Here is a 14,776-nt window from a genome sequence, read left to right as displayed (position 1 = left end):
AGTATTGATCTGATTTTGTATGGATTTAATGGGTAGATATTAGAAGGAGGCAGATTTCAACCTGCTATCAGAAAAATGTTCTAGCATTTTCTTATTAACTGGTCACCTTTCCCATAGCTGGGAGGATTCAAGTAGTAACTGCCCCTATCACTGCATGACCACTTTCAAGGATGTTATAGAAGGGACTTATACATTGGTGTGAGTTTTGGGAAAAAAGATTTTGGAGCTGTTGCAGCTCCAAGAGACTAAACACTACTAGTGGTTATACCAATATGATTAATGCTACTATTGATAGCAATAATTACCATTTGGTAAGCATCTATTATGTGCTATATATAGCGCTAGGCATTTTACATATGCATGCAGCTGAGCCTCATATGAACCCTCTGTAAATATCCCCACCAATGTGGATTGGTAGCCTGTTTTTTTTCCACGTGTATTGTCTCAGTCCTTCTAGTAAATTACAAAGTAATGCTTATGAGAGAAGGCAGTGTTACGTACTTGTATTATTCTTTACAGTTGAAGCAAACATGGAAAGCTGGAACAGATTCAGTTTTAAAGTTGTCTACTCGGTCCTGCTCTACAGGATCCCCTGATACATTTTTTAGGGGAATCCTGGAACTTTGGTTCTTGAGTCAAGAATTTCCTGTGGTACCTACATTGGAGTGGTTACTACAGAGTGAGCTTTATCTTACTGAATTGTCTTGCAAGGGAAAGGGGAAAAAGCAGACGCTGAGAAGGAACCACGTTTAACCTTTGATCACCTCCAGTTCTCCACCAGGACAATGAGAAGCACCTTACTTGCTGCAACATTGCTCATGTCAATGTTTGGGTGGGGGAGGGGCGGAAATTTAATTATGCCTGTGAATAACAAATCATTTCCTTAAAATTATTGTTTCAACTCATCTGATTCAGTGGCTCACATTATTTTTCTGCCCCACAGATCTCTCCGTGGAATGATTACAGTGTCAAGATGCTTCACCCATTGGACAGTGGTACGACGCTTCTGGCCTGACATAGCGAAACCAGTATTTGTTATACGTATGCCAGGCAGAACCACTTTTTTGGTCACTTACAACAATGAGAACAGAGTACCATTCTGGAATCCTAAACGTCATGGGGTGTACATAGAGGTATTTTATGCCTACGCCATCATTATGATCTGTCAGCGTGTCACCAGTGGATTTCTACAGAATCATGTTTTTTTTATTATAGTTATTTGCAAGCAGTCATTGGTGTATTTACCATTATATGGCTTTTAACAGAATTGCAGCACAGGGAATCTGAAATCAATCACAGACGGGATGTACCAATTGGGTAACGAAAGTGATTTGGAAGCACAGATATTTTGTGGGGGAAGTCATCCTTGTTTACTATGTGGAGACTAAGAGCTCTTCTTCTGGCAGGTGTAAATAAAGCGCTGGGCCCTAAAGGAGAGGTATAGTACTTAATGGGGAGTATCAACAGCCTCGACAGGGAGGCTGTTTTTTAATCCATGGTCTAATACATGTAGATTCTATTTGAGACTCAGGGCTGTGCTGTGGAGGTTGTAGAATGGAATTCATTCTTCCTTCCATACACCCATGATGAAATGTTGTTGTTAAAAGGGACCTTAGTGGTCAGCTGGCCTGACATCCTAGTTAAACAGTCAAAGAAGTCGAGAGACTAATTTAGAAGTCTAAGGTCACCTAGTCACCACGTCTTGAATGAAATATTTTTGACTTTGAATCCAGTGCTCTTTCTTCTTCTCCCAAGTAACCCCTTCCAAAACTCAGTATCCATCTCTGTTGCCTGAAAGACCCGAAAGCCATGGAAATGGTTACCATAACAGGAAAGCCAAAGTCTGGATATTTCCTCAGCCCCCCCACCATCTTCGTTTCTGTGTAACCTTGGGGAATTTACTTACCGTCACTGAGCCTCAACATTCTCATGTGTGGGATGGGATAATAGTGCTCCTCCAACAAGATTGTTATGAAGATTAAATTAGCTAATGCTTGCAAAGCATTTCAACCATTGTTACTAGTCCCACTTCTTTCTCCTTCAACAATGAGCCCTTAATTGTGTACCCATTTAAATTCCTTGAAGGGGATGTTTGCTTTATTGCAATTCGAGAAGGCACTGGTTAACTTCTCTTTTTCTGGTGTCATTATTTTGAGATTTCTACATTCTTATTACAGTTGGGAATTTTTAATTTAAAATCAGAAGCAAATAAAAAATAACCCATCTAAAACTTTACTTGTGCATATTTCACACTTATATCACTTGGAGGGAGGCCCAAGGAACATGAAAGGTCACAAATTTTGGCTCTGTGGTCACAAAGGTTTCTCTGTCGTCTTCAGAATTATGTTTTCAGGATCAAGCAGGAATTGAATTTTCCGTCATATTTTCCAAATGTTCATAATATTGTATGTATATGTCTGGGTGTTAAAAAAGGAACTTTCTTAATAGTCTCTTTAAATACCTTTAAAGATAGTGAGTCATAGGTTTTTGGACTCCCATGTCTTGTCAGCTTAGAAATGCAAGAGGTATTCAAATCTTGCTGCTGCAATGGATTGTTTAAAAAAATTTAATTACACATTTGAAGTCCTGATTATACCCTAGGGATTTATTTGCTTATGAAAAGTAAACTATGAATTACAATATTGCAGAAAACTTTCATTTCATCAGATTAGTTTCACCAATCATTCCACAGATATGATCTGTAAAATTGTGCAATACCTAGAAAACAACATTACAAAAAGGTATTTAAATATAGATGAAAAAGATAGATGTTTGTCTTCTCTTTTTGATACTGATGTTAAATAAAAGATGGAATGTTTTAGTTTGAAACCGATCCCTCATTCCCCCCACCCCCTAACCACAATAAGTGAATGGCAATGTGAACAAAGGCTTTCTTTAAATCTGTTATTCAGTTCAAGTGTGTGTTAGGGAAAAAGCTCTGTTCTGTGTATAAAATCTGGCAACAAAAAAGGCAATTGAAAACCGAAAAAATAAAACATGTAGAGGAGACAAATATTCTGTGCGCACAGCTTTAAAACCCCAATAGGGAACACATGTTAGAAAGAGAGAAACTACACACTCACTAAACATAAATTCCAGCATGTTAATTTGCCACAGTAGATTTGCCCATTGAAATACGTCCACTAGTCTTGACCAGCAAGTAGGATCTTAGTTTTACCACCTAACAGTTCAATGAAAATGGAATAAAGATTTTCGCACAAGTATCTTAGTACCGTATAGACTTTTCTGGAGTGTAACGGAGCATCTACTCAACATTCAGTCAGTTCACAGGTAATGAAACTCCTTGCAAGGGGCATCTCACACAGCGGCAGGTCTTACATGGAAAAGGGCTCTGTTCATTTTCTATTTAAATCACAGGAAAAATATAGAATTGGTTAATGGAAACAGCTTATTTTGGAAATCAGTTTTAAAAAATCTAAAGTTATGAATAGAAAGTAATTAAAGGAAAATAGCTGGCTGGGTTTCCCCTCCATCTTTACCCCCATATGGTAGAAAGAAATACAAGGAAAATGTGTTAACATCTTTCAGGGAGGAAATCTGGTCCCTTCACTTGCTGTAGGGCTCAGTTTCAAGTAAGAAAAGAAAAAAATATTTTTGGCTGCAGCTTTAGTAAACAATGAATGATGAAAAATATTGCAGAAATGTCTTCAAGAGATCTGACTACTCAGAACACAGAACTTACCATGTTAACATTGCCTACATTCCTCCACAATCCTTGGCAAATGAATAACTGAGCCCTATTTTGGCTGAACGAGAGAAGGAAGTACTATTTCCAGCACTGAAACAAGATTAGGAGAACAACCAACACAACATAGTTACTTCTTCTCCTGAATAATAAAGACATCATATTTGCATATAGAACAGCTTTTACATTATTGCTCTACGTATAAGGAACTCATAACAGACTGCACATTACAAACTTAAGGTTCTTTGGTGAAGAATGAAAGAAAACAGTATTTGAGCTTTAAAAAAAATAATGTCATCCACTTTGCTTTTATCTATTGATCCGCTGGATCCTCTCACAGAGCAGGGAGAGGTACTGCGTGAGTTTCACCATGGCAACGATCACCACGCCCCCAGCCATCATACACGTGGGCCAGAAGAGTGAGTGGAACAGCACGTTGGAACTGTAGAGTTTGGTGAGGATGACACTCTTCTGATTTCCCTCCGGGTCAGAATAGCAGGAAAAGTGCTGGTACTTTCTGAAGTTTTCCATGACAACATTCACCAGAGACATGGATTCTTCGAAATTTTTCCCACACTTGGGAATATAGGAGCACTGTGAAAAATGAGACAGATGGTCACCAGAAGATACTGTGTGTGTGTGTGTGTGTGTGTGTGTGTGTGTGTGTGAGAGAGAGGGAGAGAGAGAGAGAGAGATACTAGGAGAGGATGGGGTACTGAGGCCCACCTAATGATCTGTGAAATAACCATGGTGGTTATTCTTTTCATTTTCAAACCAGTGCCTCCAGAAACCCTAAGAACTCACAGGTTAATTAAAACAATGTTTTTAGTATCCAACCAAGACATACTTTGATAGCTCACCCATATAAGTTTAAATATCTATTAAAATTGGGTGACATCAATGAATTCTTTTTGCCATAGTTAAGCATAGTGGGTTTTAATTTTTCCCTATTAAACACACTTTTCCATGGAATCAGAATGTCAGCCTTTCTGTCTTTTGTCTGTCCATAGCTGTCCATGTATTGTAACACCAAAGGTACCAGTTCTCTCAGGGAAAGTATTTTCTCTTATCTTTTTGGCTTGGCTTAATATATTCAGCCAAGACACCTTGTTCATCTTGCTACTATAGTCAAGAAAACTTGTACACCTTGGTGAGTTGTTGACAAAGAATATTGGAAAGTGTAGGTATATTGACTAAAGAGCTGTGATGACCGCTTTATGCCCAGTTAGCATAATAAAGTATTTTTCCATAAACCTAGGAAAATTAAAATAGTACCAAATCAGTTTACTCTTCAAGCAGCATCCATCTGAGAACTTACAGTATCTTTCCTTTGATCTTTCCACCTCTCCATCTTGCTGTATCTTGCTATATCTCTTGCATATGTCTCTCCTTTCTGTCTTTCTAAGCACTTATATCCTTTGACTTCTTTCTTTGTATCTCTTTCCCTTCCCTGCCCTGCCCCCTCCCCTCATCCTGCTTTATGTTTTCCTCTCTATTCCCTCTTTGTGTTCTCCTTTCTTCTTCCCCACTCTCTCTTCTCTGAATATAGATAAAATTAATAAACTGTGTAGTTTTAAAAATTACTATTTACTGGGTATATTTTTTGAACACATTTTCCTAATTATAAAGCAGTTTCTGAGGAAATAAAATCTCTGTGACCCTCGTTCCTTGATCTGTAAATGGGCAGTGACAAAACTCACATAACAATAAATCTCACTTTTTAAAAGTTAGGAAAAAAGATTTAAGTCACATTTCTGGGAGATGTATGGGTGATTGGTTAACTCTCTCTCCTCCCTATGGTAAGGTGTATCTCAGTAGAAAAAAAAAATCCCTGTCTCTTTTATACACATTATCAACTGATTTATCTGAGCTAAATTGGTTTGTGACAAGAAAACTGCTAATCTATAGTGTTTTAGTGTGATTTAGAAAACTATCTCCTCTCTTCAAAGCTGTTATTTTTGAGAACAGATGACAGCTAGTGGGGGCAGGGGGGCAGGTTAAGGGGTGGAGGGATTGAGCAAAAAGGAACAAGGACTCATGGACATGGACAGCAGTGTGGGGATTGCTGGGGGGAGGGCGTAAAAGGGCATTAAATAGTAATGGAAAAATACAATAAAGATTATGTATTAAAAGTTATTTTTTCTGTTGAAAATGATCAAAATACTGATTTCATGAAAAAAATCACAAAATTTTACTGCTGTTACCAATTGTTTAGTTGTGATAAATAGTCACACTTATGACTTTTACCATGTGACTGGCACTCCTGGGGTCGTGCAGTGCACAGCCCCCAGAACTGTGACACAGAGGAGGCGGGCTGTTGGTGGCTATTGAGGTGCACTGATGGCAGCTTTGGGGTAAGATCCTGGCATTGTAGAACAATTCACACTTACAGATTTCACACTAAGAAACTATAAAATAAATGAGTTTTGCTAATGGAGTATGTTTGGCTCACTCTTCCCCCTGACTATTAGTGGGGGCACGGCTCCTTGCTTTGTTTGCTGTGCTGTAATTGTTGGATTATTTGACTATAAACAGCAGGAAAATTCTCCGATTAGCTAAGAATGGAGGATGTGCATGTTGGCTTTTATTGTAAATCAGGCTTAAAGTAATGTTTTCATAACAAGAGTTGGTTGATACCTTCAGATCTAATTAGCTAGGAATAAATGGGAGCACATCCGTAAATGAGAGTATAGCGGAGAGCTGGTACTAGGTCAACATTAAAGGTCTGAAAGGATCTCTACGAGCACACTTTCTCAGTGAGTCACAACTTAGGACAAAAATATGCCTATGACTGCAATGAAGCAAATTTTCTACTAGCTGCATGCATTCTGGGTCAGAAGGATGTAAGGCAGTATGGGGGTGTTTTTTCTTTTTCCTTCTTTGATGCTACCCAGATCATGCCTTTAAATTTTTTAAAATGTTTTTGAAGCAAAGTAATGAAAAGAAAAATCACAGACAAGCTACTTATGGTTGCGTTCAAACAGAGTCAATGTAGATTATGAATGTATCAGGCTTCTATGTATTTTTATGCCAAGACAGTTTATAGTATTAGATTCTATGACTAAGACTACTAAGTTATTGAGATGATCTCAATAAAAATGGCATTCCATTAAAAATAGAGTTTTTTTCCTTTTCTTATGCTCTTATGCATTGATATGGCTTTAAAATTTTTTTTTTCAAGAAACGTCTGTCAGCCAAAGACAATAATTCTGACACTAGGTAAGATTCCTCCAAATAAAATGAGATACAAATTACCTTTGAGACCAACTAGCAAGGTGTGCCCCATACATGATTGGACTTGGGTCCTGAGGGCCAGTGGCACATAGAATGCAACTCCACGCTGCCGAAGGGGAAAAGGTTACTTTGCCCATGTGGTTTTACGTTTCTCTAACCTGGCCACCTGCCACCTTTGAACACATGTAAACGGGCTCCCACTAAGTCTGCTACAGACCCCTGAAAACTGTTCCCTATGTCAATCATTTCTTTACTTTTCTTACTGATGGGCCCTCTGTTGTGAACATATGATGTAGTCCATGGAGCCCCTCCCTGACTTGTGTTCAGGGGATCTGGTGACTGTTTTTATCAGTAAGTTACTTTGCTCCTCAGAATTAACTTCTTTTTCTATATAGCAGGGTTACTAGATAGAGCCTTCCTTCCTGGCAGGGTTTGTGAGGGGATTAAATGATGAATGTTAAAAGCCTCAATACATTTTCCTTAACATATTTTCTCATTGGAATATGAAATGATCTTTAACCAAGCGCACGTCCTAACCTATGAAAACTCTCAGAAGGGCAGAACTACTTATCACATGGTTCTTACAAGAACAGTTTTGTTGACGGCTGTTGTCTCATACTCCTTGCTTTGGCATCTGAGATTTGACCTTATGCTGAATCATGTGTTTGAATTCTGGGTTTCTGTTTCTGTGGCTCGAACTGTAGCTACATGTATGTTTCTGAGGCTGGTGTGAATTTGTGGTGAAGATTTAGTGATCTGATGATTTCATCATCTGTTTGAAGGATAATTTGATGTGATTGGTTTAGAATACATAGCATACATTTTAACAAATGGAAGCTTTACAAAGTAATCTACACTTACCTGGAAAAATGTAATGTAGACTGAAAAAATAAAAATCCTGGCATTTTTAGATCACCTTATATTTTTAGTGGTAGGTGTGGCATAGGAAAGATTTAACTTTAGAATCTTCATGATACATAATGCAAACCAACATATGAATAATAATTTTATATATGTAAGACGTGTAAGTACTGATCAAAATTTATTAATATATATTTTATTTTTACCATGGCTATAGGTCTTCTGTGCCTTAACATATGCATATAAAAACCTAGCAAACCTCTGAAACAGCCATTGGGCAGAAGACTTAGACTCACATCTCTCTTTTTAATCCTGAATTTTGTTAATAAACCCGTCTGCTTTCCCAAGTCCCTTAAATTCTCTTTAGTATTGAAAATCACAGAGGTGGCTCCACGACTTGAACTTTCCTCTCCCAGTTGAGGAAACCTGAGTCCTGTCACCTTCTCCTGACTGTCCTTTCCCTTACATGGCAACAAAGACCCAGCAAGTGCATCTTCTCTCCCATTCTTTGGAAAGTCACTGAAAAAAAAATTTTTTTTCTCAAGCTCACTTCTAGAATCTTTTACGTCAATAGAGCTATTTTTATCCTCATGATAGACAGAAGTTTTGAGAAACTACCTCTTGTGCTTTGCTTAGACATGCTTTGTAGACCTGTGTGAAGCCCAAAGTGGCAGGTCTTCACCTGAAAGTAAAAGATATGGGGAGGAGTTGGGGACAGGGCAGAGAAGGTGTTTGACCTCACTGGTCAACCCCCTTTTCCTTAGGAGTGTAGGAAGGGAGCTATCAGGTCTCAGGATCACCTTAGGAGAGAGTTTTATACAAGGTGGAGTGTCTTATATCAGAGAGGGGTTAGACATTTAATAAAATGCAATCACTAGTGATTGTCTCTAAGGACATCAAAAACATAAGCAACGTAGGATAGAGCAACAGGAGAGAAACAGGAAAAGGACACAAAACAGGGGCGAGGTGATGACATGGCACCAGGAATGAGGCTAAAAAGGCTCTCAGTAAAGATTATTCCCATTCACAGAGAGGGGCCACAGATTGCTCTCAGAACTCTTTAGTAGCTGGAAAGTCTATTCCACAATATATATGCGATAAAAACAAACAAACAAAAAATTGTTCATGTGAAAAATAAATATTCTTGGTTCCAAAGTCAGATAGAACGTTTCTTAATGTCCTCAAATGTGTTTATTAAGTGTGTACAGTGAGTCAGGCTTTGTGTTCCGGGCCAGAGAAGAAAACATCAGCCCATATTCAAAGAGCAGACAGGTCACCAGCTGGAGGCCTTGGGTTACTCTGGTCCCCAAGTGTATTTTGTTCTTTGAGTTCTCCAAGTATTAGTGATGGTCGGAGGGTCTGAGAGGGTAAATTGGGATTCTATGTTCTTTTCCTTTTGAGACTTCCTGATGTATAAGGAAGTGAATCCCCAAAACTTTAGTTTACTCTTGTTTAGTTTGCACTTCCTGTGTCTGCTTGATTTGGGCAAGCAGGGCTGTATGAGATGTTTGGTAGATCAAAGGAAGTTAGTGTTCCCACTCTGCTATGTACTTATGTTTCTTTCAGTATTGAGACAGGTTCCTCCTGAGAGAGGTTTTTCTTTTACGTGTTTTCCAGATCTTTTACATTTATTATGGCTTTTCTGCTTGATTTGGAGCAGACACTTAAAAGACCTAGGATATCCACTAATGAAGTAGAACCTGCCTGGAGCCTTGCGATTAGTCAATACGCAGAGTAGTTTAACCCATGGAGCCCCAGGCCCATTATGTCTCCAGTTAGGCCCAGAGTAAGTCAGATAAGTAATCTGAACTCTTGCTTCACCTTGGTTCTCTTTCTTTGAAATTGGAAAGGAGTAGGTTCCTTCTCCATTTATGTCTTCTTGATGCTCAGGACAAGCATCTTTCAGGCACATTCCTCCTTTCATTTATGCATAAAGGTGCCCTTGGGTCTCTTCCAGAATTTGGCTTTGGTGAGCAGTGACTGAACTTCATCAATAACCAAAGCATTTCTGAATCTTTGGTCCATTGGAGTTTCAGGAAATGTCTAATAAATATCCCTAAAATTAAGGTTCTAATTATGAAGATGTCATATGTCAAATTTCTAGGCAGGTTTTTCTTTCCCTTTTTCAGGGTGCACTTATATCTGTCTAATATTCACCCTATGAAAACTGGTGCTAAATACACGCCCCTGACCCTCCCTATGGATCGCAGATAATTCTATTTTTTGCTCATGGCCTTTTACTTGATCCTAAGTACCTCTTGGAGTATGATGGAATGGAGTGGATTCTCAGCTGTTCACTAAAATATACCACCAGAAGGATAAATATCTCATGAAGTTTAGATTTTTCAGAGCCCTTGTCTTTTGTCTCTCAAGAGAATGCTCTAATGTTTTTCTCTTTAAGAGATAACATGATGAGGTAAAGAAACTTAGATTTTTAATTTGAACCTAGTTAATGTATTTGTAACTTTGGGAAAATTATTTCATTTTCTGAGCTCAGATTCATTATTGCAAAGCAGAGATAATGGTGGTACGTAATAATTGGGATTTCTGCTGTAATTGAATGAGTTCACATGAAATATTTATTACTGTACTGTGCCTGGCACATTTTGAGGTCTTGATAAAATCTGACTATTATTACTTTACAAGCAGAGGTTCAGTCAGGATTAATGGGATAATTTTTATAAAGTTCTTAGCATGGTGCTGGGCACATAGTTCATAGTAGACACTCATTAAATCTTGGGTCCCTGTTATTTCTCATTGAGATTTTCAACTTCACATCATTTTCTTTCCCTTTCCCCTTATCCTACCAATGCTGTGCAGAGGAACTCAAGGAGCATACGCTTTGCTTAGGATTTTGGGATCTCACAGTATCCAAGCTCAAAGCTGAATAAAATCTAGAGCAGTGGTTTGGAATTGTCTGGAGACATTTTTAGTTGTCACAACTGGAGGGAGGAGAATGTTAGGGATCTAGTGAATAGAACCAGAGATGCTGCTAAGCATCCTACAACATACAGGACAGACCCTCACTCACCTTTACAGAAAGCAGAGACATATTCCACCTGAATGTAAGTAGTGTTGAGGCTGAGAAACCTTATTCTAGATACGCATATTCTCAGGATTTAGGGAATCAGGAAGACTTCAGAATGAGTGGCAAAATGGGGGATGATTTCAAGTTTGGAGTTGTAAATAACTGGCTAGAACTTATTCTCCACCCAAAATAGCTATCTTCCCCATTACAGTAATATATAAAATGCCATGTATAAGGTATTATACCACATATCAAAAAATAATTATATTTTCTTGTTTTGCATAAAAATTCATTTTAAATTCACTCCCAAACCAGGTGGGTATATTTTAAGACTCTCTGGTGGGTAGAAAGATTTTAAACTCCTCAAGGAGATCATATTGAAGAATTCAACAATTGTAGTGAATTAATACTTAGCCACTATTTGTGGTTCTAGTGACACCATGTCACCAGGTGAGGCAGGGGCCCTTCAGCCCACTTGCAACTCCCAGAGCCTCTTAGGCAATTGCTTTACAATACCATGCCAGCTTACCAGCTTAAACAGCTTTAGCTGTAATGTTGACAAGAGGCTGGGCACTGCCTTTAAAGGCTAAAGAAAAGGAATATATGAGAGAGTATGAAAATTTAAAAATAAAATCCTTTGGATACTTTCTACAAAGATCCATACAGCTTGCTTGATTGATATCCTTTGCCTCCTGTTATCTCAAATCAAACATTGTCAGTAGTGCCTTATATATCTTAATAAAGCTACCATTTTTTGGTAACTATGGGGAAGTCTATTCTTTTTGGTGAGCTTAGGGGAGGGTAACAGGAAGGAGAGATCTACATAGAGAGTATGTTAATTTTTTTACCCCAGGAATATCCTGAATATTTTTTATGCTGGATTAAGATCATGCTTAATGGCCTTCTGACATGCAGGTAAGTGTATGTTTTCAATGTATACACTTCTGATGAAGGGCAGAGGGCAGCTGTTTAGAGAGTGAAATGCTACCAGGCCAGGAGGTGAGCCAGTGGTGAGTACCACCTTTGCCCTGGGAGCATCTGCTGATTCCAGAAGAGGGTCAAGAGCCAGGAAAGCTGAGTGGTATTTTTGACAACCTTGCAGAGCTAGGGCCTATCAAGTGGGGGCCTGATGACATCCCCCTTTCACTCTGTGTTGGGACTCTAAAGGGCTGCATCATAGGAATAATTGTAAACCTTAAGTAAACAGATCCTCAAAGAGACTTCCATTGAGACTTGATTGTTTCAATTTATGAAGTCAGAATGAGGCGATCATGAATGGCTAATATACCCAGGGGCCTGGCAGAAGCAAATGGAAATAACTTTGGGAAAATATGACATCTTCTAGGCTAAAAATTATTTCTATAATTAATTTTGTACATATGATATGTGAAACCTAATAAAAGTTGACCAGATATTACACAACATGTAAAAAAAGAGAGGGAAATAGAATAGGCACATAGGGGCTTCAGATATTGAGGTCATCAAAATAAAGTTTAACTACAATTTTACTTTTTACATTGAAGGATTTAAAAGACAAGAATTAGAATATTGTGAAAAACTAAAACTTACAAAATAAGACCCAAATGGGTTTTTAGAAATGAATATTACAGTGAGAGAAATTAAGAACTCAAAGGATGGGTTTAATGGTAGACTAATCAGAGCTGAGGAAAGAATTGCAAATTTGAGGGAAGGTCAACATCTAGAATGAAGCACAAAAAGACAAAAAAAGGGAAAACATAGAAAGAAGAATAAAACACACAGGGAATACAGTGAGAAAACCTAACATATGGCCAATTTGGAGTCCAAGGAGGAGAAATGGGAGGGAATGAGAGCAGACAGTATTTGATGCAATGGTGACTGAGGAACTATCTAAACTTGACAAAGAACATCAGGGAAGAGACCCGGGGAACACTAAGCAGGGTAAATAAAAATAAATGTGCACTTTGGCACATAATGGTTAAACTGTAGGAAACCAAAGAAAATAACCTTTAAAATAGACCAAGATTACTTTCAAAGAAGCAGCAACTAGCTTAAAGCTGATTTCTGAATGGTAACAATGTTCATCAGAAGGCAATGGGATGTTTTCAATGTGCAGAAATAAATAACAATCAGCTTAAGAGTTTTATACTCAGTGAATGTATTCTTCAAGAGTGAGAGTGAGATAAAATATTTTCAGACAAATGAAAACTGAGAAAATTCTTTAGAACAGGTATTACTTAATACTAACTACAGAGTGTTCTTCAGGCAGTGGAAACATGAGCTCAGACTGAAGACCAGAGATAAAGGAAGGAATGAAGAATAATGAAAATGGAAAATCATGGGAACACATGTAAATTAATACCTACTATACACAAAAACAATAATAATATCTATAAAAGCTTATGGTATGTATAGAAAAACCATAATATATAAGTTGGGAAGATAATACATGGAGTTAAAATGTTTTATTGTTCTTGATTAGTCAAGATTTCAAGTTATAATCTCTAGGCTAAACACTAAAATACTAGGAACAGAACAGATAACTGCCACAAAAATAGAAGGGAAAATGGGATTACAAAAATAATCAGGTAAGGAAAGGGTGGTTTTTTCATAAATGAACTTGGGCAAGTGGATGTTCATGAAAAAAAAAAAAGACACCCAGGAACTCGACCCCTACATAAATACCAATTCCAGGTTGATTGTACTCTAAATATCAAAAGAGAAACCATTTTCTTCTGGAAAATAATTTAGGAAAATGATGACTTCAGGGTATATAAAGACTAAACAGGACCCCCCCCCAAAAAACCCCCCAAAACAAAAAACACCAAAAAAGGTAACATTTGGCTGTATTGAAATTATTAAGTCCTTTCAAACAAAGACATCATTAAGAGAGTGAGAAGGCCACATAATGCGAGAAGATATTTTCAAGACATATAACCAACGGAGGTTCATATCTAGATTTAAAGAATCCCTAGAATGAATGTGCAGAAGAAACAACCCAATAGAAAAATGGACAAGGGACTTGAACAGACATTGTACAAAAGACGCTATCCAAATGGCCAATAAGTAAATGGAAAGGCATTTGGCAACAGTAGTCATGAGAGCCAAAGGAAATGTTACCATATTAGCTAAAATTAAAATTACAGATGATACCAAGTATTGGTGAGGATTTGTAGCAGTAAAAACTCTCATACCTACAGGGTTGGTGCGAGCGTATACTGGTGAAAGCACTTTGGAAAACCATTTGGCATTATCTCCTAAACTAAGTATACTCTCTGAGCTAGATATTCCATTCCCAGATTTATACCCGACAGACATGTGTGTGCTTGTGCACCAAGAGATGTGTATGAGACTATTGGTGGCAGAATTATTTGTAATGGTGCCAAACTGTGATTCAAAATGTCCACCGAAAGTAGAATGTGTAAATAAATTGACATGTTCATACCATGGGAAATAATACATTAATAAAAATGAGTGATGTTTCCCCAAATGGAATGACTCTAACAAATACAGTGTTGTCTGAAGGAAGCCAGACACAAAGGGAAATACTCTGTATTATTCCATTTATGTAATGTTTAAAAACCAGGCAAAACTAAAATACAGTCTTTGGGGTTATATGCTTAGGTAATAAAACTACAAAGAAAAAAAAGGAAATAATTGCCATAATGTCAGGAGAGTTGTTACATTTCTCAGAGCGCAGAGCCCATAGTTACTGGGAGGAGGCATGAAGGGTGTTTTGTGCTGCAGGAAATGTTTTATTTCTTTAACCTCATGGTAGTTACATGTAGGAAACTGTAATAAATGCTTGAGCTGTAGTCTTTCATTCCTTGCATGTTTCTGTATGTGTGTTATAAGCCACAGTTAAAAACAAGATACTGGTATTTGCCCCATTATGACCAAAAACTGACCTACTACCATGTTGACAGCAGACAAGATACTGGTCCTAAATTTTTAGCTGAGACTTTCCA

At 37.8% G+C, this 14,776-nt stretch overlaps 1 protein-coding gene across 6 annotated transcripts in view; it reads right to left on the bottom strand.

The window, feature by feature from the left end:
* Window positions 1–3,825: 3,825 nt before the first annotated feature.
* Window positions 3,826–14,776, bottom strand: part of KCNMB2 (potassium calcium-activated channel subfamily M regulatory beta subunit 2) — a 321,616-nt gene continuing 310,665 nt past the window's right edge. For all 6 annotated transcript variants that reach the window (XM_045198162.3, XM_045198158.3, XM_053918104.2 and 3 more), the window contains one exon: window positions 3,826–4,300. In XM_045198162.3, the coding sequence (XP_045054097.2) occupies window positions 4,016–4,300 (285 nt within the window). In that variant the 3' untranslated portion in view covers window positions 3,826–4,015. The remainder of the gene's footprint in view (window positions 4,301–14,776) is intronic.

This window comes from Desmodus rotundus, chromosome 2 (assembly GCF_022682495.2).
Source record: "Desmodus rotundus isolate HL8 chromosome 2, HLdesRot8A.1, whole genome shotgun sequence".
Lineage (NCBI taxonomy): Eukaryota > Metazoa > Chordata > Mammalia > Chiroptera > Phyllostomidae > Desmodus > Desmodus rotundus.
The sequence above is the reverse complement of the archived record's forward strand: the minus strand, read 5'-3'. Positions and strand labels throughout refer to the sequence as shown.